This window comes from Lutra lutra, chromosome 17 (assembly GCF_902655055.1).
Source record: "Lutra lutra chromosome 17, mLutLut1.2, whole genome shotgun sequence".
NCBI classification, from domain to species: domain Eukaryota; kingdom Metazoa; phylum Chordata; class Mammalia; order Carnivora; family Mustelidae; genus Lutra; species Lutra lutra.
The window spans coordinates 11,922,730-11,946,707 of NC_062294.1; the positions used below are offsets into that span (position 1 = coordinate 11,922,730).

The 23,978-nt window shown below is 46.8% G+C and overlaps 2 protein-coding genes across 7 annotated transcripts in view; one reads left to right on the forward strand and one right to left on the reverse strand.

Annotated features, from left to right (window-relative positions):
* ZNRF1 (zinc and ring finger 1) overlaps positions 1 to 1,642 on the reverse strand; it is a 101,782-nt gene extending 100,140 nt beyond the window's left edge. For all 3 annotated transcript variants that reach the window (XM_047711734.1, XM_047711735.1, XM_047711736.1), the window contains exon 1: positions 584 to 1,642. In XM_047711734.1, coding sequence (XP_047567690.1) covers positions 584 to 1,007 — 424 coding nt within the window. In that variant the 5' untranslated portion in view covers positions 1,008 to 1,642. The remainder of the gene's footprint in view (positions 1 to 583) is intronic.
* An 8,545-nt stretch (positions 1,643 to 10,187) lies between these two features.
* WDR59 (WD repeat domain 59) overlaps positions 10,188 to 23,978 on the forward strand; it is a 94,977-nt gene continuing 81,186 nt past the window's right edge. For 2 of the 4 annotated variants that reach the window (XR_007123848.1, XM_047710895.1), the window contains exon 1: positions 10,188 to 10,359. Coding sequence is in view for 2 of the 4 variants with exons in the window: in XM_047710895.1 (XP_047566851.1) it covers positions 10,306 to 10,359 (54 nt within the window). In the remaining 2 variants the exon portion in view is untranslated. The remainder of the gene's footprint in view (positions 10,360 to 23,978) is intronic. The other 2 variants (XM_047710896.1, XM_047710897.1) reach the window with 2 other exon arrangements.

The following is a 23,978-nucleotide window of genomic DNA, read 5'->3' on the forward strand; positions in this document are numbered from 1 at the left end:
GGCCACACCTGTCTATGGCAGCAGCCTTCCGGCTGCTCCATTTTAAACAATTCAGACAGCTCTCCAGCAGGGTGGCAAAATTGGGCACCCCCTTCTCTCAGCAAGAGTGGGAGCCCTAATCCAAACAACACTTGCCCCCAATTTTCCTTCTTTTCACACTCTTTGTTTGGGAGACACCGCTTGGTCAAACCGGATCCCTCTCCCTGTTAACGGGGAGGTAGGCACAATGCTGCAGTGACAGAAAGGAAGCATCGAGGCCGACTTGCTATAAGCCAGACAAGATCTTCTCTCTGAGGACGGTGATGCCGATACATGGGACTTCAATGGGCAGGTTTCACTCTGCTCATCCACAAGTGAACCAACGCCTGAAGTCCTAAAACGCCCGGTTCCGCAGCCTCGCAGGAAGCCTCTTTTCTAAAGGGCAGATAGCCCATTCATCCCCAGGAACCAAAGGGAAGGTGGACAGATCCAGGTCGCGCACTCCACATCCAAATCTTCGCAAGCGCGCGCGAAGGTTTGGGGCGCCCCGGCGCGCCCTCCCTTGCACTCCACCCTCCCAGGCCTCCACCGCCCGCGGACTCACCACTGTGCGAGCTGAACCACCTGGGTGCGATGTGCAGAGGTAGAGCATCCGCCAGCGAGGCTCGGGAGCCCAGGTACAGCATCCCGTCTCTATGGTGACCGCCGCCGGTCTCCTGGTAACCATTGCCATGGGCATAGGTGGAGTCGGACGCAGACCCTCCGCCGCCGGGCGCCCTCTCCGAGTCGCCGGTCCCCCGGGAGGCGGGGGTGTAGAGGCCAAAGGGCACCCCCCCGGCCGTGCTGGGGTCCATGCCCATGCCCGCCACCGAGCTGACTGAGCGGCTGCGCAGCCCCATGGCCCCGCCGCCCGCCCGGTAGTGCCCAAAGTGGGGCGCCCCTCCCGGCGGGGGCACGGCGCTGTCATCGGTGGAGACCCCCGGAAAGGGGCCCCGGGAGCGGGCCGCCGTGCTCTGCTTGCCCCCCATGCTCGCCCGGGCCCCGGTGGGGCGGGAACCTGGAGGCCGAGACCCTCCCCCACTTCTCAGCAGCGGGGGGAGGGTTGGGCGAGCATAAAGGGGGAGGGAGTCAAAAAGGAGACCGGGAGGAAAAAAAGGAAAAAAAAGAAAAAAAGAAAAGAAAACCCGCGGGGCGGAAGAGGCAGGCGGGCGGGGATCCCAAACTAAGAATTTAAAACGATCCAAGCCAAACGCATGTTTCCCCTCAAGGTCCAAAGAAGCGCAGTCCGGCGCGGGCTCGGCGCGCCACAGGCCGCCCCCGGGCTCCCGAAAGCCGGGGGAGCCGCAGCGAAGGAGGGAGGGAGGCGGCGGGCGGGCGCAGGGAGGCGGCGGAGGAGGCCGCCCGCCGGACAGGAGGAGGCGGAGGAGGGCTGGGGGCACCGGGCGCGTCCCCCGCCTCAGGACGCCGCGACCATGGACGCCGGCCCGGACCCCTCCAGGCCTCGGGCGGGCTGCGGCGCTGGGCGGCCAGGCGGAGCTCGGGAAGCCGCGGTCGCGTCGCGTCGCGCTCTCGCTCCTGCCGCCGCCGGCCCCGCCAGCCGCTCCGCCCCGCTCGGTCCCGGGCTGCGCTCGCCGGCGCTCCTCGCCGCCGTGGAGACAATGGAGGGCGGCAGAGCGCAGGCGCGGCCCGCGCCCCCTCCCCTCCCCCCCGCCGGGTTAACCCCTTCGCGGCCCCTGCGGCGCCCGGCCGCTGACGCCCAGGAGGTCCCCACCCACCCACCCAGCGCGACCGGCCTGTGACCCGAGTGGCCCGAGCCACGGGGCGTCAGGAACAGAAACCAGGCGTCTTTTCAAAGCAAGCGCTCTTTAGAGGTCCTGAAAATGGCTAATTATTGAGGGGGAACCACCTATGGGAGGAGGGGCGGCGACGGTTCAAGGGGCTGGGAAGGAAAAGCCAGGAAGAATGAAAATTACTCGAGACGCCTACCTGGCTCTGAGGGTCACTGGTCAAGCCTCCCTCCCGGCACAAATTTGCCCCCACAGCACCCTCTGGTGGATGTGCTGTCCATTTTTGCGGAGGTTTCCCAACCAGGAACCCCTAAGATCAGATCGGGAAGCCTAGCATTTGGGGAATTTTTAGCTGTTTGGCACTGGGGCACTTGTGACTCCGGATTTTGCTGAGAGTAGATCGGAACTTCCTACTTGAGGCTTAAGCAGTGGACTGATTCCTTATCTAAAATGCGGTCCTGAAGATGATTAGGTGTGACATAGAAAGTGAGAAGAAAGGGACACAGCCAGGACTAGTAATTTTAGAAACTTCCTAGTCCAAGGCGAGTCACCGGTTTTGTTTACCTTTTATTCCAACATGCACCGTAGTGGGATGCACAGTGGGTACTCAATAAGTATTTGTCCACTGAGTCTGCATTTTGCAATATGTCTCTCTCACATATTCACATCCATCCATCTATCCATCCATCCATTCATTCAAGAACCATTTTTCAAGTGCTGGGTGCTGGCTATGAGCATCACCCAGTACCTAGTCCACCTTCCTTGCTCTAAACGTCCCTCATATACTTCCACATCAAGGAGCCAAAACAGGGGGTAGAGAGATATTAAAAGAACCCATCCCCCCAAAAGCAGAGCTGGTCTGTCACAGGTATTGACTGTCCCAGGGTGAGCAGCTTGGAAAGAAACAGGAGGAAGGATATTTATTTGCAAGCATGGAGTGCTTAGAGGTGAGCAGAAATTCTCCTTAAGAAATCAACATAGAAAAAAAACAAAATGTTCCAATACCCAAGAAATTATCTGTTAAGTGGCTAAATAAGGAATTTGTGCACACCTAAGATCCAAATGAGTGGTCTGAAGGAAAATAAGAAAGCTTACATTTAACCCTCCTTTCTCCCTGAAGAAAAAGTATGGTAACAGAAAAGGGGTGGTACAGTTCTGTGCAGGAGAAAGGATACTGGATCCCTTGACAGACCTCTACTGGGGAGAAGAATCCACAATCAGTAAGCATTATTGTAACCATCTAAGTAACTTTTGATTTACCTATCCATTCAACACTTTTTTTTTTTTTTTAGCACATAGAACAAAATATGAATGTCTAGTAAGTGCCAGGCACAGCACTAGGTTCTGGGATTTGGTGGCGAGCAAGACAGATGGAGTCTGGGTTCTCACAAAGTTTCAGAAGAACCATTTCACACCCACTAAAATGGTTATAATCAAAGGTGATAAATACAAATGGTGAGATGTGCAGACATTGGGACGCTCATACCTTGCTGGTGGGAATGGAAAATAGTAGAGCTGCTTTGGAAAACAGTCTGGTGATTCCTCAAAAAGTTTAAACAGTTATCATATGACCCAGCAATTCCACTCCTATGTCTATTTCCAAGAGAAATGTAAACCTATATGCACAGATAAACATGTATGTGAATGCTCGTAACAGCATTATTCAAAATAGCTAAAAAGTGGAAGCAACCCAACTGTGGTATCCATTTATGAATGGATAAAGCCAATGTGTTGTGCCTATACCGTGGACTATTATTCAGCCACAAAAAGAAATAAAGTACTGATATGTGTAACAACATGGATGAACCTTGAAAACATTACACCAAGTAAAAGAAGCTAATCACAAAAGACCATATATTGTGTAATTTCACTTATATGAAATTTCCAGAATAGACAAATCCACTAGGACAGAAAGGTTACTGGTTGTCGGAGCCGAAGGACTGGCAAAAATAGAGAATGACCACTAAAGTGTTAGTTTCCTTTTAGGGTGATGAAAATGTTCTGTATTAAATAATGGTGATGTTTGGGGCACCTGGGTGGCTCAGTCAGTTAAGTGTCTGACTCTTGATCTCAGCTCAGGTCTTGATCTCAGGGTTGTGAGTTCAAGCCCTGCATTGGGCTCCATGTTGGGTATGGAGTCTACTTAAAAAAAAAAAAAAAAAAAAAGGAGGGGCTCCTGGGTGGCTCAGTCAATTGAGCATCTGCCTTTGGCTTGGGTTGTGGTCCGGGGGTCTTGGGATTGAGCCCCACATTGCTGGGGTCCCCGCTCAGTGGGGAGTCTGCCTCTCCCTCTCCCTCTGCCCCACCCGCTGCTTGTGCTCTCTGTCTCTCTCTCAAAAAAATAAAATCTTTTTTTTAAAGAATAGTGGTGATGTTCGCACAATCTTGTGAATATACTAAACACTGCTTGATTACACATTTAAAAGGGTGAATTTGGTGGTATGTGAATGACAGTGCAATGTCATACAAATACTGAAGTAAGCAGTGACAGTACAGGGTGACAGATATGCCTAGCGCCGTGCCTGGCATGTGGTTAGCCCCTCATGGGAATGAATGAGTGAATGAGGAAGTGCCATGAGAGTGAAAGATTCTGGTGCTGGTGGAAGGAGACAGGCACCAGCAGCGATCTTAAGCCAAGGCCTAAAAGATGAGCTGGTGATGAGCCTGGGAATGGGGTGGCAGGGAGTGGCGCTGAAGGAAGACGAGCATGTTCCAAGCATGTTCCTAGCATGTTCGAAGGCCTAGAGAACATTGCATCTTCAAGGGACTGAAAGCAGCAGTGGAGCTGATAAGAGAGGATGTGGGAACCAAAGATGAAGCTGGTCCTCAGGGGGCAAACCTGAGAGTCCTAGGAGCCACAACAGAGAGCACAGACCATATCCTGAGGGTGTACAGAGCTCTGGGAAGATTTACCAAAATCATTATCAGTACACATAAGAATGGCCAATGACTAATGAGCAATGAAGATGTCAAGACTTGAAAAATTAAGAAACTTGCCCCCTCCCCACCTAAAGATCTATATTTTTCTTAGCTTCTAGATTCATAAAGGTACTAGATAGAGACATGAAACAATATGAGGTAGCCCCCCTGGGGGTGGGCCATCATCGGAACTGAACAGTGGGATGACAGGATGGATGACAAAGATTTTGTTTCATCGTGTACTTTTTTTTTTTTAAGATTTTATTTATTTGAACAGAGAGAGAGAGATCACAAGCAGGCAGAGCAGCAGGCAGAGAAAGAGGGGGAAGCAGGTTGGTTTCCCGCTGAGCAGAGAGCCCAATGTGGGGCTTGATCCTAGGACCCCAAGATCATGACCTGAACCAAAGGCAGAGCCTTAACCCACTGAGCCACCCAGGCACCCCTCATCATGTACTTTTTCAGTATTTTAATATTGGAGCCATGTAAACAGAGAGAGACAGAGAGATAAAGTCTACACCCGGGCATTCAAGTCACTGGGCTAGTAGGGGTAGAGCCAGACTTCTACGCTTCCCAGCAAACTGGCTCATCAAGGACTCTTTGGACGCCAAGTTCATTTTCTCTGCATGCTCGCCAATGGAGTGCAAAAGAGTAGATCTGCTTAACAGCTCTATTTCTTTCTGTTACTTAAGAATTTGCCATTAGGATTTATAGTCCTGTCCACTGATTAGGAGACACCAGCCTCTGTCGCATCTGGCACCACGGAACAGCTGAGAGCCTGAGCTGGGGGTGAAGCCTCTACTCTCCCCAGTATGATGACACCAGGCTCAGGTGCCCTGTGGGACTCTGACTAGCAGCCTCTCTCAGGCAATGCCCTTGTTATCTCTTTGTGCACTTAGTAAAGAACAAATTTCCTTTGAAATTAAAATATTCAAATGCAGAGCAGGGCAAGTTCCTCATTCAGTAGCTTGGCTCTACCCTTTACATCTTAGGGAGAGTGACTCAGGGCATAGCAACAGGCATGCACAGAGACTTGCAAGCTCCAATTAGTTGATTAGTTTCATTTTGTCATTTGTTGCATTCAGAGTCCAGTAGGGGGGCTGCAAGTTTCTCCTGTGGATTCTTGGTTGAAAGTTAATGGGTCTGGGGAGGTGTTGAGTCATTTTGGATGGTCTCGATGCATGGCAGTCAGATGCAGAAAGGGCCCCAGCTAGATTGAAAACTCTGTTTTATTATTTTTTAACTTCCTGCTCTCGCTGACCCTGGGTGAGCTGCTTCCTGGCTGTTCTTCAGCTGTGAAACAGGGTTAATAAACCACCGACCCACCTACCAGAACTGATAGGAGAAAAGGCTGATGAGACTGGTGTTGCCAAACCCTGCAAATGCCAGGACATAACAATGTTACAAAGCCCCAGTTTCAAACATCTCTGGGAGAATGTAAGTCTGGGAGATTCCTGAAAGGTTTGGAAAATGAGGGAAACTGCTTGCTGGTGCCAACTCCTGAGAATCCTTGGGAAACCTGTGGCCTCCTTCCTCTCTGTCTCCATGAACCACGTCTTTGGGGGAAGTCCCCAGCAGTCCCTCTGGGGTAGATAAGTGTCTCCCAGTAAGAAACTTCCCCCCAGATTTCTCAGAGCTCTTTACATTTGTATTATTTTGCTTGAAAAGAGAAAACTTAGAGAAACCAGGCCAATGGGCAACCAAATGCACAAAGCCAGGAGCACGAGCGTGTGTGCACGTTCACAAATATTTGTTGATTGATGGAGAGGAAAATTACTAGTGGGGCTCAGGGCAGGATTCCAAGATTCCCAGATGTAAAGAGCCTGAGGGGTGGGCTAACTCTGCATTCTGCAGAAGAGGAAACGAAGGACTAGAAAGATAAAGGATCTAAGTTAAAACTTTGCAAGGGCAGCTGCTGATAACAGCCAGCAAAAGCCCTGGATTTCTGGGTTGACCATGTCCCCTGCTTTCCTCTGGGATGGCTGGCAGGTGACCTTCTGAAAAGAGCTTGCTTGGTGATCAGAGCCCTGTGGCCAGGTCAGCAAGCTGAAATCTATTTGACAAGGGAACCCCCGCCCCCCCGCCGGTCTTGTCCCCCGCCACCAACAGTTCCCAGTCTCTGATTGAGGCGGGACATTCATCTGTGGGTCTCAGAGGCACACAGCAATCAGGAAGCAGCCAGAGAGCTCTAGATTTAGCTCCAGAGTCCCCACTCTTTTGTGATGACAGTGTGGGTGGGAGACAGAAAAAGGAAGGGCCCCAGGGGGCAGTATGAATGGTGCTCATGCTCCTTCTCTCAAAATTCTACCGGGGCCCTTTCCACATCTAAGAGAGAAAATATTGAGAGAACAGAGAGCACCAAGGACTTGAAACCCGAAGTACTTTCTGTGCCTACGAACCATGACAAGCAGATTTGGAGAACTAGACAAATACGAAGCAAAGAGGTGGGAGTGGGGGAGGGTTGCAGAAATGCTCAGGCGAGGGCAAACCTACCAGTTCCAGTGGGAAACAGATTACCAAGCTATATATAGACAGAGAGCTTTGAAATACCTGTATCTCTATCTCGATCTCCAAAATAAAACTCAAAGGCCTAAGCAGGGGCCTTCCTCACTAGCCCTTTCCAGCTTTTTTAGCTGTAGTTCTCGCTACATCCTGTCACATACCCTAAGTTATAGCCATACCTGATTATTTGCTAGTCACTTAGTGGATATTTATTGAGCACCTACTATATCGGAGGCTGTAGGCAAATAAACAAACAAGAATATGACATGTTAGATGAACGGACTCATTTATTCCCCTGTGACAGTGTGAACGCGCATAGAAAATATTCTCTATTTTTTCTTTTCTCCGGCCTTGAACCTGCCTTGGAATTTTTGTTTTGTTTTGTTTCTTTTGCTTTCTGGCCTGGTGAGCTGAGGCTCTTCTCTCCAGAGCAGCCTTTGGCCCTTTGTGATAGAGAACTGGGAGAAAACTTGAGAGGCAAGAAGAAAGGCCACTACAGAAGTGTGAAGGCCAGGCCTGGAGGGGTTTTTGAAGGGCTGCGGCGTGTGAGAATAACTAAGAAGTGAAGTGTTTTGAGGAGAAGGTGGTGTGGTTCTGTATTCCCTTGTGGGTGTAAAGAGTTACAAGTGAAGACCTTGAATGGTTTTAGAAATTACTTTCGGTTTCACAGAAGACATCCTTTTGGCCTAGACAGTACTCTGGGGGCCTGACTCTATATGCTTTTTCCATTCATTAATTGGACCAATATGGAAGGCCTTGATGCGTAGTTACGAAGCAAGGCTGAACAAAACAGATCTGGTCCCTAGCCTCCCGAAGCTTGAAAATATTAAACAAACAAATATTGAATTACAAATTGTGATGTGTATTCCGAAGGAAAAGAAAGCAGCACGGCTCTGTGACTGTTTTTCGGGGAACTGCTTTATCTTTGGAACGCATCCCCCGTCTTCACACTTAAGGGTCTTTGCTCACTTTCAGTGCTGAAGTGCTTTTTTTTATAGTGTCTTCTATGAAAATGCTGATATTATACTGAGAACCTTAAATGTCACCTTGTATGGGATGCCATGTCGGGTTTCTTATTTAGGGTGTCCTTTCCTAGTACATTGCTTGCCAGTCTTTTATAAAGCCCAATTCAGGGGTGGCTGGGTGGCTCAGTGGGTTAAAGCCTCTGCCTTCGGCTCGGGTCATGATCCTGGGGTCCTGGGATCGAGCCTGAGGTCGGGCTCTCTCCTCAGTGGGGAGCCTGCTTTCTCCCCCCTCTCTCCACCTGCTTGTGATCTCTGTCTGTCAAATAAATAAATAAAATCTAAAAAAAAAAAAAAAATTCATTCTCCCAAGTGTATACTTGCTGTCCTGCGACCAACTGTCCCACTTTGTCTGGACGGAAGGGTTTCCTGGGCAAGCTGGTCACCCTCATTTGTTAATATGTCTTTCTTTCCGCATTATATGCAACACTCCAGGAGGGAGGGCAATCTTTCTTATCCGTATTCACACAAGAGCTTGTATACAGAAATAATGGTAATATTAACAACAGCAAGAGTATTGACTATATTCCTGGCCCTTGTGCTTAACTCCTTATAAGAACCAAACTAACAAAATAGGTTATTTCTCCTATTCATAAAGAAACTAAAGCTAAGCTAGGTAAGCTAGGATTTGAAAGGGTGGGACAGAAGAAGAGAACTCTACTCACCACCATGTTAGCACAGTGATTCTCAGACTTCTTGATCTCAGGATCTCTTATGCTTTTAAATATTATTAAGGATCCTCCCCACCAAACTTATATGTGGGCTGTATCTACTGATAATAAGTAATTATTAGGAATGATTATTTCTTCTTATTATTATTTTATTATCTTTTAAAGATTTTATTTATTTATTCGACAGAGAGAGCATAAGCAGGGGGAGCAGGAGAGCCCATGTTGGGCCCATGTTGGGCTCCATCTCAGGACCCTGGGATCATCACCTGAGCTGAAGGCAGAAGTTTAACTGATTGAGCCACCCAGGCACCCCATAACTATTAGAAATTAAAACTGAGGGGCGCCTGGGTGGCTCAGTGGGTTAAAGCCTCTCCCTTGGGCTCAGTCATGATCTCAGGGTCCTGGGATGGAGCCCTGAATAGGGCTCTCCGCTCAGCGGGGAGCCTGCTTCCTCCCTCTCTCTCTGTCTGCCTCTCTGCCTACTTGTGATCTTTGTCCGTCAAATAAATAAATAAAATCTTAAAAAAAAAAGAAATTAAAACTGAGAATTTAAAAAATATTTTTCATGATTTCACTTGAATATTAATGCACATTAATATTAATAATACATTTTGTAAGTAAAAATATCTGTGTATCATAAAATGAAAAATATTTAGTAGGAAGAGTGGCAAATCTTTTCAATGTCTGGCTTAATAGAAAACCGCTGGATTCTCCTATCTGCTTCTGACGTTCAGCTTGTCACTATATACTACGTAGCCTCTGGAAAACCACTGTACACTGTTGAAAGAAAGAAACTGTAGAAGGTAAATAATGGCCTTATTAGAATTATGGGAAGTTTTCGCCTTTGGAGACCCTCTGGGGTCCCTGGTCACTTTGGTAGGCGCTGCTGCACTCTAAGAATAAATCGTGCCTTCAGACTTCAGCCTGCCTTTACGGCAGGCCTCCGGGGATGGAGTAAACCTTTGGTTTGCGCGAATGCTGGGCTTTGGTTTTTAGGCCATCTGGGCCTTGCGGGGGACACGAGCGACGAGATAGGGAGGACAGCATGCGCCTCCCCTCGCCAAACCCGCACTCGCGAGCTCTCGGCGAGTTACCCACGCGCTGCTCACCCTCGGACTACGACTCCCGGTAGAGCTTGCGGCAAGGGGGCGTGTACCACAGCGGCAGGGAGCGTGGGTCACTCAGGCCGAGTGACGGAAGTGGAGGGGGCGTGCCTGTTTTGGGTCGGTGCTGTGTCGCAATTGGAGGAGCCGGGAGGAGGGGCGGAGCCGGTATTTGGGTCAGCCAATGGTTTGAGGTCTGGAGGAAGAGGGGGACGGGGCGTGGCAGGGCTTACTCGCGGGCTGCCTGAGGCTCACCGAGCCCAGGAACGCGAGTTTGCGGGAGTGGAACGCGAAATCCTGGGGTGGGGGCGGTCGGGTGCAGGAGATGGCGGCGCGATGGAGCAGCGAGAACGTGGTGGTGGAGTTCCGCGACTCCCAGGTGAGTCGGGGGCCAAATGGAGCCTTCTGGGCATGCGCCCTCTCTGGTTCCCCTCCCCCACGCTGCCGGGTCCGTCTCCCGGGTGGCGGAGCGACCCTCCAGCCTGGGCTGGGGAGATGGGTAAGGGGGTGACCCGGAGCTGTCAGACCCGAGCGAGCGAGGGGAGCCTTTATGACCGTTGGGGGCGGTTGGGGCGGGCATGGACGGGGTATGGGTTACCCGCGGGGGTCCGGGGAATAGGGTCTGCCTTGGGACACCGAAGCGCGGAGACTGCGCGCGAACGAGTGTTGAGGGGAGGCTTCCCAACACCCGGGTGGTGAGCGAGTGGGTTTGCTCTGCAAGGTTGGGGGATTCGAGGCTTAGTGACTTTGGATAAGTCGCAGAACTTCTTTGAGCTTCAGCTGCCTGGATGTATCATTGCCTCACAGGACTTTGGAATGGATTCGATTAAAAGAAACACAAAACTGGGGCGCCTGGGTGGCTCAGTGGGTTAAGCCGCTGCCTTCTGCTCAGGTCATGATCTCAGGGTCCTGGGATCGAGCCCCGCATCGGGCTCTCTGCTCAGCGTGAAGCCTGCTTCCTCCTCTCTCTCTGCCTGCCTCTCTGCCTGCTTGTCATCTCTCTCTGTCAAATAAATGAATAAAAAAATCTTTAAAAAAAAAATTAACACAAAACTATAAAGTGCCTGTTTCGGCAGCTAAGCTTTGAGGTGGCTGCTGATGCTAGAATAGTGGTATTTTACCTTATAGGGAATAGGAGTGTGCGATGTACGTATTGCCCAAATTCGAATACCTGGTTCAAAATCCCAGCTCAACCCTAGCCTGTCATTCCCTCTCACCTCGTCACCTTTCTCACCTGTGTGAAGGTGAGAGTCGTGCCTGCCTCACAGGGCTGGAGTGAGAATTTTATGATGTATTATTATATTTAGGATATGTGGCACAGTGACGGGCACGTGTTAGCCTCAAGGAACTTTAGGATTTACTAGGGTTTTTTGTTTGTTTGTTTTTTTACCATTTTTGTATTTCGTGCCTTGCTAATGCTAGCCCTTGTGGTAAGTGATTTATCTGCATTTACTTTCTCTAATTCATGAGAGAACCAAGATAAATAGTTATTAACCCTTTTATCCAAATTGGGGGTGGGATTGATCCGTGTATGACTGATCTCAAGTGACTTGGTCAAGCTCTCCCATTATGTGACACATTTGGGATTTGAAGGCAGGCATCTGACCTCAGGGCTCTTGTTACTTTGCTTCATGTTTTAGCAATCTGTCGTCCAGTCCTTCCACAACAACTAACCCATTTCCTCTTCCCCACCACCTAGGACAGTGTCTTGGTGATTCTCTCCATTTATTCAACAAATATTTATTGACTACCTTCTGTGTGCCAGGCTTTCATCCACAGATTTATTCAACAAGAATTTACTGAGCCCTTGCTAGGTGAACACTGCACCGGGTATCAGGACTCAGATGGTTTATACTGAAGGCAAATCTGGATTACAACAAGGGATGATGTGGTTTTTTCTTTCTAAAACTCCATCCCTTTTTTTGCCATAAAGATTTACAAGTGGAGGAGCCACCCACTGATTTGCTCTGTGGTTCCCTCTGACACATAGCCCCCATGGAGAATTTGAGCAGCAACATACAGATTAAAGCATTCTAAGGTACTTTGCACTGTCAGCATGGTGTCTCTGGGAGGCCTGCTGTCCCATGGGAGGCGCCAGACCCCTAGGGAAAAAGAACTGTATTCTTGTTACCCTTCTTGTTAATTGCTTTCCCTGGAGACTGGGAACAGTCATGTATAGTTACCTCTGAGCCTATTAATTTGGAAGCTACTAATCTGCAAATGCTTTAATTCTCAGGGAAACTCAGGTAGTCTCACCCCTTCTTCTGTATAGAGCTGTAATTGGGGAGACCTGCGGAGAGGGTGCTGACACATATATTAGGATGTATGTAATATCAAGTAATTAAACCTGAACAGCAGTGGTCATAGTAAGAGAACAAAGTAAATTGGGTAATTTAACTGCCTTGTGGGGGTTTCTATTTTTCTTTTTGATTTTTCTATTCAGTTGGAAGGGTACGACTTAGTTTGAATTAGTATGGTTTTGTGGTTGTTTCTGGTGGCAACTGGAAGGGATCTAGACCCACTTTATTAACTTTATTTATTCATGTGGAAAGAAAAAATTCCAAAGCTCTTCATACTGTTTTTCTCACAAGGGAGGACAGACCAATAAACTTGTCAAAACCCTGCCTCTAATTAAAATATTTTGGTTTTTCAGAGAAAATGCCCAGCCTGAAAGGTGAAATTCTTTATCTTCAGTTTCTTTCTTTCTTTCTTTCTTTTTTTTTTAAGAGTTTATTTATTTATTTGTCAGAGAGAGAGAGAGCGAGAGTGTGAGCGGACAAGCAGGCAGAGTGGCAGGCAGAGACAGAGAGAGAAGCAGGCTCCCTGCTGAGCAATGATCCCGATGCGGGACTCGATTCCAGGACCCCAGGATCATGACCTGAGGCAGTGGCCTAACCGACTGAGCCACCCAGGTGTCCCTTTTTCTTCAGTTTCTACAAGTGCCATTCACTTTATGAAACCATGCCTTCAGATGTTACCATCCCTGATTAACAGCGAAGAAACTGTGGTACTTAACAACTACTCTGAAGTGATCCCTGGAATGGATGAGTGTTAAGAAAACTTAGAGATAACTTTCTAGAAAATTCAGTAGAATTTTCTGCGATGATGGAAATGTGGCATTGAACAGTTGAAATGGGGCTAGTGCAACCAAAAAATTGCATTTTTAATTTAATTAAAATTGAATTAATTGCCATGTAAATAGCCACTTGTATCGAGTGGCTGTGCTTTTCCAAAGTGCATGGGAGATGAGATAAGTACCCCTGGCAAAGAGGTCAGATGGCAGAACGCATAGTTCACAAGCCTCTAAAACAACAGAAAGAGCAGAAACAGTTCAGAAAATGATTGGGATGAAGACAGGAATTTGAACTCATGGCTCATAGCAACAGTTTGCTTAATGTCTCCTCTTTGGCATCTGTGAGATGTCTCAAACTCAGTTTTCCAAAGTAGCCGGCCATACTCGGGGACCACTCTCCCTGCACCCTAGCTTTTCGCTGCTTTCCAGTTCATCCTCCACAGAGCCAGAGCAGGTTTTTTTGTTTTGTTTTGTTTTGTTTTGTTTTTCCTTTAAAACCAGGTTTACTGGGGTGCCTGGGTGGCTCAGTTGTTGGGCATCTGCCTTCAGCTCACATGATCCCAGGATCCTGGGATCATTCCCCACATTGGGCTCCCTGCTCAGCGGGGAGCCTGCTTCTCCCTCTCCCACTCCCCCTGCTTGTATTCCCTCTCTCGATGTCTCCCTGTCAAGTAAATAAAATCTTAAAAAAAAACCCAACCAGGTTTATTGAAGTATAATTAATGTACAGTAAAATTCCCCTTTTTATGTGGATAGTTTGTTGAGTTTTGCCCATGTATGTAGTCCTGTAACCAGCGTTACACTCAAGAGTAACACTCCAGAGTTCCTTGGTGCCCCTGTGTAGCCAGTCGTAGTGCCTCCCTCTGGCAGCTGCTGAGATAATTGCTGTAAGAAAAGGAATGGACAGTGTGGAAACCTCTGAATTTGGCCTCTCACCCTTAACCGAGTGCCTTTGAGATTGATCCATGTTGTTGAGCATCAGTTAGTCTGTTCTTTTTTTTTTTTTAAGATTTTATTTATTTATTTGACACAGAGAGAGAGAGATCATAGTAGGCAGAGAGGCAGGCAGAGAGAGAGAGAGGGAAGCAGGCTCCCCACTGAGCAAAGAGCCCAATGCGAGGCTCGATCCCAGGACCCTGAGACCATGACCTGAGCCGAAGGCAGAGGCTTAACCCACTGAGCCACCCAGGTGCCCCTAGTCTGTTCTTTTTTGTTGCCCACAGGTGGTACTCTGGTGTATAGAGAGACCACAGTCTGTATCAGTTCACCTGTTTGTGGATATACAGGTTGTTACCACTTTTTGGTGATTATGATTAAAACTGTGATAAGGGGTGCCTGGGTGGCTCAGTCAGTTGAGTGGCTGCCTTTGGCTTAGGTCATGATCCTGGAGTCCTGGGATCAAGTCCCATGTGGGGCTCCCTGCTTCGTGGGGAGTTTGCTCTTTCTCACAAATAAGTAATATAAAATCTTAAAAAATATAGAGCTGTCATAAAATATCAAGGTGATTTTTTAAAACCTAACTTTAAAACCTTAGGGGAACCTGGGTGGCTCAGTCAGTTACACATCTGACTTCAGCTCAGGTCATGATCCCAGGGTTCTGGGATCAAGCCCCATCAGGCTCCCTGCTCAGTGGGGAGTAAGCTTCTCCCTCTCCCTTTGCCACTCCCCCTACTTGTGCTCTCCCTCTCTCTTATCCTCTCTCTCTCAAATAAATAAATATCTTTTTAAAAAAACCCTTAACTTGGGACGCCTGCGCGGCTCAGTGGCTTAAGCCTCTGCCTTTGGCTCAGGTCATGATCTCAGGGTCCTGGGATCAACCCGCATCGGTCTCTCTGCTAAGCAGGGAGCCTGCTCCCCCCCCCCGCCTTCCTGCCTCTCTGCCTCCTTGTGATCTCTCTCTGTCAAATAAATAAATAAAATCTTTAAAACAAACAAACAACAACAAAAACTCCTAACTTATCCCTCCTTCAATGGAAATGCTTCAGTGACTTCCTGTTGGACTGAGTGTAGAATATAAATTCCTTATTTTGGACTGTTTAATGTGCTGGTCTCAGCCTACTTCTCGGATCACATCTTACACCTACTTTCCCCCTCTGTCCCTGTTTATTTTCATCTTTCTCCAGCTGCTCTAGTGTGAGCTCCCTGAAGGTAGAGATTTTTGTCTTGTTGACTCCTGCTGTCTCCCTGGTGCCTTGAATACTGGTTGGTACGCAGTAGCACCCAGCAAGTATTTGTTGAATGAATAAATTTTAAAAAATCAATTATGTTGATTAATAGTATTAATAGGAATTAGGAAAAAGTGTTTAGGTTATCATGGTTTTTTAAAATAGATTTTAGAATAATTTTAGACGTACAGAAACACTGGGAAGATAGTACAGAGGGTTCACATATACCCTGTACCGGGTTGTCCCTACTAAAAACATCTTGCACTAGTATGGTACATTTTCCATGATTAACGAATCAGTATTGATATTATTAACGCAAATCCGTACTTTCCTCATATTTCCTTTGTTTTTACCTAATGTTCTTGTTCTGTTCTGGGATTCCATTCAAGCTACCACATTCCATGCAGTCATCATTTCTCCTCAGACTTCTTGGCTATGATAGTTTCTCAGACTGTCTTTGATGACTTTGACAACCTTGAGGAGTACCAATCAGGCATTTTATAGAATGTCCCTCAGTTGGGATTTGTCTGATGTCTTTCTCGTGATTAGCCTGGGATTATGGGTTTTGGGGAGGAAGACCTCAGAGATAAGGTGTCATTCTCATCCCATCATATCAAGGCTACTTGCTGTGAACATGGCAGATCACTGTTGATGTTGACCTGGCTGAGGTAGTGCTTGTCTGGTTTCCCTACTGTAAACTTGACTCTTTTTGCTTTCTGTCTGTTCAGTACTCTTTGGAAAATAGTCAGTATATGCAGCCCAAATTAAAGAGTGGGGACTTCTTTCTTCCTTCCTTACCTCCTCCTCCCTTCATTTCTTCCTTCCTTCCTATCTTTCTTTCTCTCCACTTAGTTGCTTATATCAGTGTGAATTCTTAGATACTTATACTTTAGATTATAATCCAGTACTACTTTATTTTTATTATTTTTACTTTGTTTCTCAGATTGTCCCAGCCTTCACCTTTGGGAGCTCTTCAGGTGGTTCATGTGTTCTTGTGACATACCCCCATCATTGTTTTCATTTGTTTGTATGTCTTTTACTTTTTTATTATTTATTATTATTTTTAAAAACATTTATTTGAGAGTAAGAGTGAGAGAGAGCACAAGCAGGGAAGAGAGAGAGGAGCAGGTTCCCTGTTGAGCAGGTAGTCCCATGTGGGGGTCGTTCCCAGGACCCTTGGATCATGACCTGAGCCCAAGGCAGACACTTAAGTGACTGAACCACCCAGGTGCTCCTGTGTGTCTTTTAAATATACAGTACTTTCTTATTTTTTGGCACTGCAAGTTACTAAACTCTTTTTTTATTTTATTTTATTTTATTTATTTATTTGAGGGAGAGAGAATGAGAGAGCATGGGGGGCAGGATCAGAGGGAGAAGCAGACTCCCCGCTGAGCAGGGAGCCCCATGTGGGCCTCCATCCTGGGATTCCAGAATCAAGACCTGAGCCAAAGACAGTTGTTTAACCGACTGAGCCACCCAGGTGCCTTCAAGATGCTTAACTCTTAACATGTATATTTCCTGCCGTAGTCCCCAAACTAGCCATTTCTCTAAGGATCCCTGGTTTCTTTTATTGGAGAATGACATCAGAAACCAAGATCTGGTGCTAGATGTGCTCACTGCTCTTGAGGTGTTATTGCCTATAGGCACTCTTATCTGACAAAACAGGAAATGTATGTGCATACTAATCCGTGTGTGTGTGTGTGTGTGTGTGTGTGTATTTCCATATGTAATTATCTGTATATTAAGCTGAACACGAGTTCATACTTAGCATCTTCTACTCTAATCCATTATCACAAGTGTCATTGTGCCACCCTTTGCCTACTAGTAACCTCCCACTCTTACTGTGAGAAGCAGGGCCCCCCCTGCCATCCTCCATGCATTTACGTACTTGTTCATTCCAAAAGACTTGTACAGTGGCTTCAGAATTGTTCACCTGTATAGCAGGGACTTTATATACTAGAGCACAGTGCTTATGTACAGTTCTTTTCCCCGTTAGTCTTACAGATTTCACTAAGGTTTTCATCATTTTTAAGCAGCCTTTTCACTTCTCCACACTGTGTTCCAGTCTTGTTTTTTTAAAATTTAATTTAATTTATTTTTTTGAGATATAGAGCACAAACAGTGTGAAGAGGCAGAGGGAGAGGGAGAAGCAGGTTCCCTGCTGAACTGGGAGCCTGTCTTGGGGCTTGAGTCCAGGCTCCTGGGATCGTGACCCCAGCCAAAGGCAGATGCTCAACTCGCTGAGCCATCCAGGTACTCCTTGTTCCCCCCTCCCCAAGATTTTACTTTATTTATTTAGTTTTTAAAGATTTTATTTATTTAGAGAGAGTGCACTTGTGTGTGCTCAAGCAGGGTGGCAGGGGGGAAGGCAGAGAGAGAGAGAATCTTAAGCAGACTCTGCATGGAGCACAGAGCCAGACACTGGTTTCGATCCCATGACCCCAAGATCGTGACCTAGCTGAAACCAAGAGTCGGGACCTCAACTGACTGAGCCACCCAGATGCCCCTTAAGATTTTATTTTCAAGGGCGCCTGGGTGGCTCAGTGGGTTAAGCCGCTGCCTTCGGCTCAGGTCATGATCTCGGGGTCCTGGGATCGAGTCCCGCATCGGGTTCTCTGCTCGGCGGAGATCCTGCTTCCCCCTCTCTCTCTCTCTGCCTGCCTCTCCATCTACTTGTGATCTCTCTCTCTCAAAGAAATAAATAAAATCTTTAAAAAAAAAAAAAAAGATTTTATTTTCAAGTAGTCTCTACACCAAACTTGGGGCTTGAACTCACAACCCCAGGGTCAGCCATCCCATGTGTCACCGACTGAGCCAGCCAGGTGCCCCTGTGGTATAATCTTTATGAAGCATTACTTTTTCTTTTCTTTTTCTTTCTTTTTTTTTTTTTTTTAAAGATATATTTATTTATTTTAGAGAGCTACCCTGCTTAGGTACCCTAATATTGGGTGACTTACTAGTCTCAGCATTACTGCTACTTTTCCAGACAGATAAAAATTGAGGCCTTGGGGCGCCTGGGTGGCTCAGTGGGTTAAAAATTGAGGCCTTGGGGTGCCTGGGTGGCTCAGTGGGTTAAAGCCTCTGCCTTCGGCTCAGGTCATGATCCCAGGGTCCTGGGATCGAGCCCCGTATCGGGCTCTCTGCTCGGCGGGGAGCCTGCTTCCTCCTCTCTCTCTGCTTGCCTCTCTGCCTACTTGTGATTTCTCTCTGTCAAATAAATAAATAAAATAAAATAAAAAATTGAGACCTTGTTTTGTTTTCTGCTCTAAATAAAATAAGAAACAAAACACAACTTGGCAATTTTGTTAGCTAAGAGGAATGTTGTGAATAGTTGATAGTCCAGACGTTTCCTGGAGCCATCCAGCTTTGGTCCCTGCTTTTCTAGTTTCTCTTCAAGTTCATTTTGGAAACTATGGGGATGGAAGGGCACAGAGGGCTCTTTTGGGTGGAAGTGACTATTAGGTTGTGAAAGCTGCCAATTATTTGTTTTCTAGAAAATTTGATAGTAAAATGCAGTGAAGAATGGGGGAGGAGTAGGGTACCGCCAGGGAGTGCCAGTGTTAGGACCCAGGTTCTATCATCTCTCTGCCATGTGATCTTGAACAAGTTAGTTCCTTTTTAGCCTCAAAGAATAATAGTATCTGCCTGTGTCCAGGAGTCCCCATGCCATGTCTAGTTTCACCAGGAGGATTCACATTTGTATTTGCAGTTAGGATTTATTGCAGGGAAAGGACACAAAGCAAGAGCGAGAAAGCACATGGCGTGAAGTCTAGAGGAAGCTAGGTGCAAGGGACCTTTCACCGTGGAGTCACTCAGGACATGCTTAATTCCTCCAGCATCGAATTCTAGCGATACCTAGGAAATGTGACCAGGGAAGCCCATCAGAGTCTCAGTGGCCGAGTTTTTATTTGGGGCTGGTCATGGAACCACCCTCCAGCTAGTGTGAACCATACCTCAGAAGGGCAGCAGGTGCTCAGCATAAACCACATTGTACTCGAGGTGTGGGTAGAGTGAGCCACTCCTATCAGTTGGGGAATGGTGGGAACATTCCAGATCCCGAGTTCCCAGGCTCCAGCCAAGAACCAGCCTTGCAAGCGGGCCTTTCTGAGGTGAGCAGTCTCGTGCCTGCTACGCTCTTTTCTGCAATGCCATGTGACAGTGACTGCGAGGATTAGATGAGATAGTCCCCCCCCAGCACTTGGCACAGTGACCAGCTTATTTTAAGTACCTGATACATGTTAATTATTATGGTTATATCAGAAAACTTGGTAAGGAAGCAACAAATAGCCGGACAAAAGAGCCTTATGGAGCTGAGGGAACCTTTGGAAGACAGCTCATCCACTTCCTTATTTTATAGATGGGGAACTGGGGACTCAGGAAGGAGAGGTGATTTTCCTAGTCATACCCAGTGTGAGCCATTTCAGCTTGTGAGAACGCAAGGATGTTCTCATTTTAAAGAGGGAGACTTCCCGGAAGTGTCTGGGTGGCTCAGTCGGTTAAGCATCTGCCTTCAGCTCAGGTCATGATCCCAGGATCCTTAGCAGGGAGCCTGCTTCTCCCTCTCCCTCTGCCACTCCCCCTGCTTGTGCTCTCTCTCACTCTTGTCAAATAAATAAATAAATAAATAACATCTTTAAAAAAAAAATAGTGAGACTTCCCAGAAGACACCCACTGTGCTGAGTGTGGGAACACAACCTCAGATAGAAACCTCTAGAAGGTATTATATGAGGATGGTTCAAAAGCAGCCCTAGCAGCAGTGTCTGTCTCTGATTTAGAGACTGGATCTCGTCATTTGAAACGTTCTGATCCTTTTTATATCCATCGGTTTTAGTTTGTGGTTTTATTCTATGAAATCCAAGCGTATGTACATTACAGTCGTTATTTGGACACGTGACAGACTGAGTTTCGGGGACCTGACCTAGCTCTGACTTGTGTTGATTGGATGTTTCCACTCTGCATCATTTCGAAGAATGAATGGGCAAAGTGTTTTTGTATTTTTGAACAGCTCTTTCTAATTCAGCTGGGGTTGAGAGAGGAAGAGTTGATTTCTTTCCTAGCCCCTTCAAGTAAACTGAGATTTTGTTCTGCAGATGGCAGTGGTCTCTGTAGAGGGGCTTTCTTCTGTGTTGAATCAGGGTAGAAAGGTAGTCCTATGAAGTTATATATTACAGATTCTTCCCAGAGAGATAAACTTTCTGAGAGAAGCATTGTGTTTGTACCAAAATTTAACTGTAAATCCAACATGGATTGGAAATGCAGTCTATCTCCAAATTCATTGTCTCCTGACCATTGTGAAGTATCATCCCTGTTGTTATCTAAAAGATGAGAATATTATAGTGTAAGCCTTTTTTTGGTGGTAGTTTTATTGAAATATCGTTGACACATCATATAATTCACTTGCTTGAAGTGTACACGGTTTAGTGGGTTTCATTATATTCACCGACTGAAACCAGTGCCACCATCATTTGTAGAACATTTTCCTCACCCCCAGAAGAAACCTTGTACCCTTTAGCCATCACCCCTCAGTCCTCCAACTCCCCCAGCCTTAAGCAATCACTGATCTGGTGTCTTCTCTATAGATTTGCCTTTTTGGATGTTTCATAGAAATGGAATCACATATGCAACGACGTGGCTGAAACTAGAGGGTATTATGTTAAGCTAAGTAAGGCAATCAGAGAAAGACAATTATCATATGATCTCACTGATATGAGGAATTTGATAAAGAAGAGAGAGGATCATGGGGAAGGGAGGGAAAAATGAAACAAGATGAAACCAGAGAGGTAGACAAACCGTAAGAGACTCTTAATATCAGGAAACAAACTGAGGATTGCTGGAGGGGAGGGGGGGTGGGAGGGATGGGGTAGCTGTGTGATGGGCATTGGGGAGGGTATGTGCTATGGTGAGGAAAAAATAAATGTAAAAAATATATATTCTCATATAAATACAACTAAAAATAAAAAGAAACCAAAAAAATGAATCACATAGTATGTGGTCTTCGTGATTAACTTGTTTTGCTTAGTTTTTTTGTTTTGTTGTTGTTTTTTTTTTTTAGAGCATGTGCATCGGGGAGTCGGCAGAGGGCCATAGGGAGAGGGAGAGAGAATCTCAAGTAGATTCCCTGCTGAGCGAGGAGCCCGAGGACGGGCTCCGTCTCATGACCCTGAGATCAGGACCTGAGCCAAAACCAAGAGCCTGGCATGCAACCAGCTAAGCCACCCAGGCACCCCTCACTTAGATCTTTTTAAGGTTCATCTTTGTTATGGCGGAGTAATATTTCATTGTAGGGCTATGTCACATTTTGTTTATCCATTCATCAACCGTTGGACATTTGGGTGGTTTCTGTATCTTGGCTGTTAGGACTCATGCTGCCATGAGCGTTTGTGTATAAGTTTTGGTGCCGCATAAACTTCTGTTGTCCGTGGTAGCTCGCATTTATGCAGTACATACCGTGGGCTACGCCAGGCATTGTGCTAGTGAGTCAGTTTTTACCCTCAAGCAATTGCAGTCAAATAATGGGGATGTATCAGTAAGTAGAGGGTTATTATAAAATATCACAACTACTGTGTACAGATAACCCTTGCGTACTACAGAAGCACGAGGGAAGCACTGGTGAGCCACTGGGTGTGTGCAGGAGGGGGTGGGTCAGAACTTTCTGGGACAAGCATGCCCTGAACTGTGAAGGACAAGAAGGGATTGGCCAGGCAAAGAAGGGAAAAAAGTGTCATCCAGGCATAGGAAGCAGCAGGTGTGGGGGCCCAGAGGTGAGAGGGAGGCTGGTGCTTGCTTGAGTTTGGAGGGGATTCATAGTAAAGAATTCATCATGGCCGGAGTGTTGGGATGGGGTTGGAAGGTGAGTGATGTGAGCTGAGCCCAAGAGAGGTCTTAAGTGATCTTTACTGTCATGCTAATGATGCTGTCCTTCATCGTGTGGGGTGTGGGAACCACTAAAAGAGGTGACCAAGTAAACCCTGTGACACTCCCTGGATCCAGCAGAAGCCCTGAGGAGGGAGGAGCAAGGCAGGTATCTTGCTGCACAGGTGTCTGACCGGGTGAGGACTGACACAGGTCTGACCGAGGCAGAGATCGGGAGAAATGGATTGATGAGGAATAGACCAGAAAGGGACATCCAGAGTAAGGAGGGAGCTCAGAAGAAGGTCAGTCATGTCATGGTAGCCATAGGTTTTCGGGAGGGAGTGATCATTTGTTTTTAAAATTTTATTCATTCATTTATGATTTTATTTATTTATTTGTCAGAGAGAGAGGCTGAGCGGGGAGCCTGATGTAGGGCTCGATCCCAGGACCCTGGGATCATGACCTGAGCTGAAAGCAAAGGCTTAACCGACTGAGCTACCCAGGTGCCCGTTATTAGTTCTGATACTGCCTTTTTTGTGTGGAGGCTTACACAGTCTCATGGAGTTGATATCTTTTTATTTGCCGTCAGCCTGCCTTTCCACATCCCTTAGTTACATATTTTCCAGGCCAGCAAGAATCAAGCAGCACTGTCAATGCTATGGTAGTCTTATTTCATAAAGGTCGTATGACTCCTGAAGTGTGTCACCAAAGCCACCATCCTGCATTTGGAGGAACAAGGGCTAGGAAGAACTTTATTCTCTTTGGTTTAAAGATACTGCTTTTGACAGGAAGCAGTTCTGAACAGTAAGTCTATTTTCCTGCAGGCGGGAGAGGACTTTTCAGTATCTAAAAACAAAGGTTGAAAGAAGGTATGATTGGAATTTTACATTATAAAGCGTGGCTAGGATGCACACATTTTGTTCCTTGGGTTTCTCTATTCTAGTTGAAGGCTTCACATAGCAGGCAGTGAGCTACTGAAGTTTATTATTCTAGAAGGTATTACAGAAGAAAAGGAAGCTAAGATAAATTCATGCATGGTAAATTATCAAGGGAAACTACTGAAAAAAATTCTTTGAGATGTCAAGGAACGCCTTGGCTCATTAGATTTTGACCTGATTCTTTCCAAACAGCACATGTTCACAGAGCCCCTCTTTGGGTGCTCTGGGAGAAATAAGATAGATCCTGCCCTGTAGGGGATCCCCAGCTAGTGGGAGAAGATAAATGTGTACAGTAACAATTACCACATAGCAGGTGACAGCCATTCCTGTGTCGGGGTTAGAAGGTGCTTTTCGAGAAGGTAGAATCCCCATGGTGGACTCTGGGTGAGTTTCTTAGAGGAGGTGTGTCTTAGGACCTAAAAGGTGAGCAGAATTTTCACAGCAGAGTAGGAGACAAGGACTTGCCAGGTGGAAAGACGAGCTTAAGCATCTTCTTAGAATTGGGAGCTTTGCTGACCTTCCAGAAAGGTGAATGCTTCGAATGGGTATGGCCTGGGCAGGTAGAAGAGGGAAGGTCAGACTGGAAGGTTCTATAAGCATCTTATTTGGAAGGGTCTGAAGGCTGAGGAGTTGCCACTTGATTATTTTCAGTGGAAAACCTGCAAGGTTTTAGAGCAGTGGATTGATGTAATCAGAAGTCTGCTTTCAGAAATTTCAGTGTGGGGCAGGAACGGAAAATGGAGAGCGGAAGGAGCACTGTTGGGAGGGAGTTGCTGTAGGCTGGCAGGCCTGGAGGGCCCAGGCCAGGATGAGAGGCATGGAAACAGGAAAGGCTTGGGATGCCTTAGAAAAATAGTATTTTTTATTATAAAATCATGTGAATTTGTAAGTAATACAAAAATGTAGGCTCATGTGGAGGAATAAAACAAAAACCCCATAGGAATAACTACCATCTGAGCATTCTGATGGA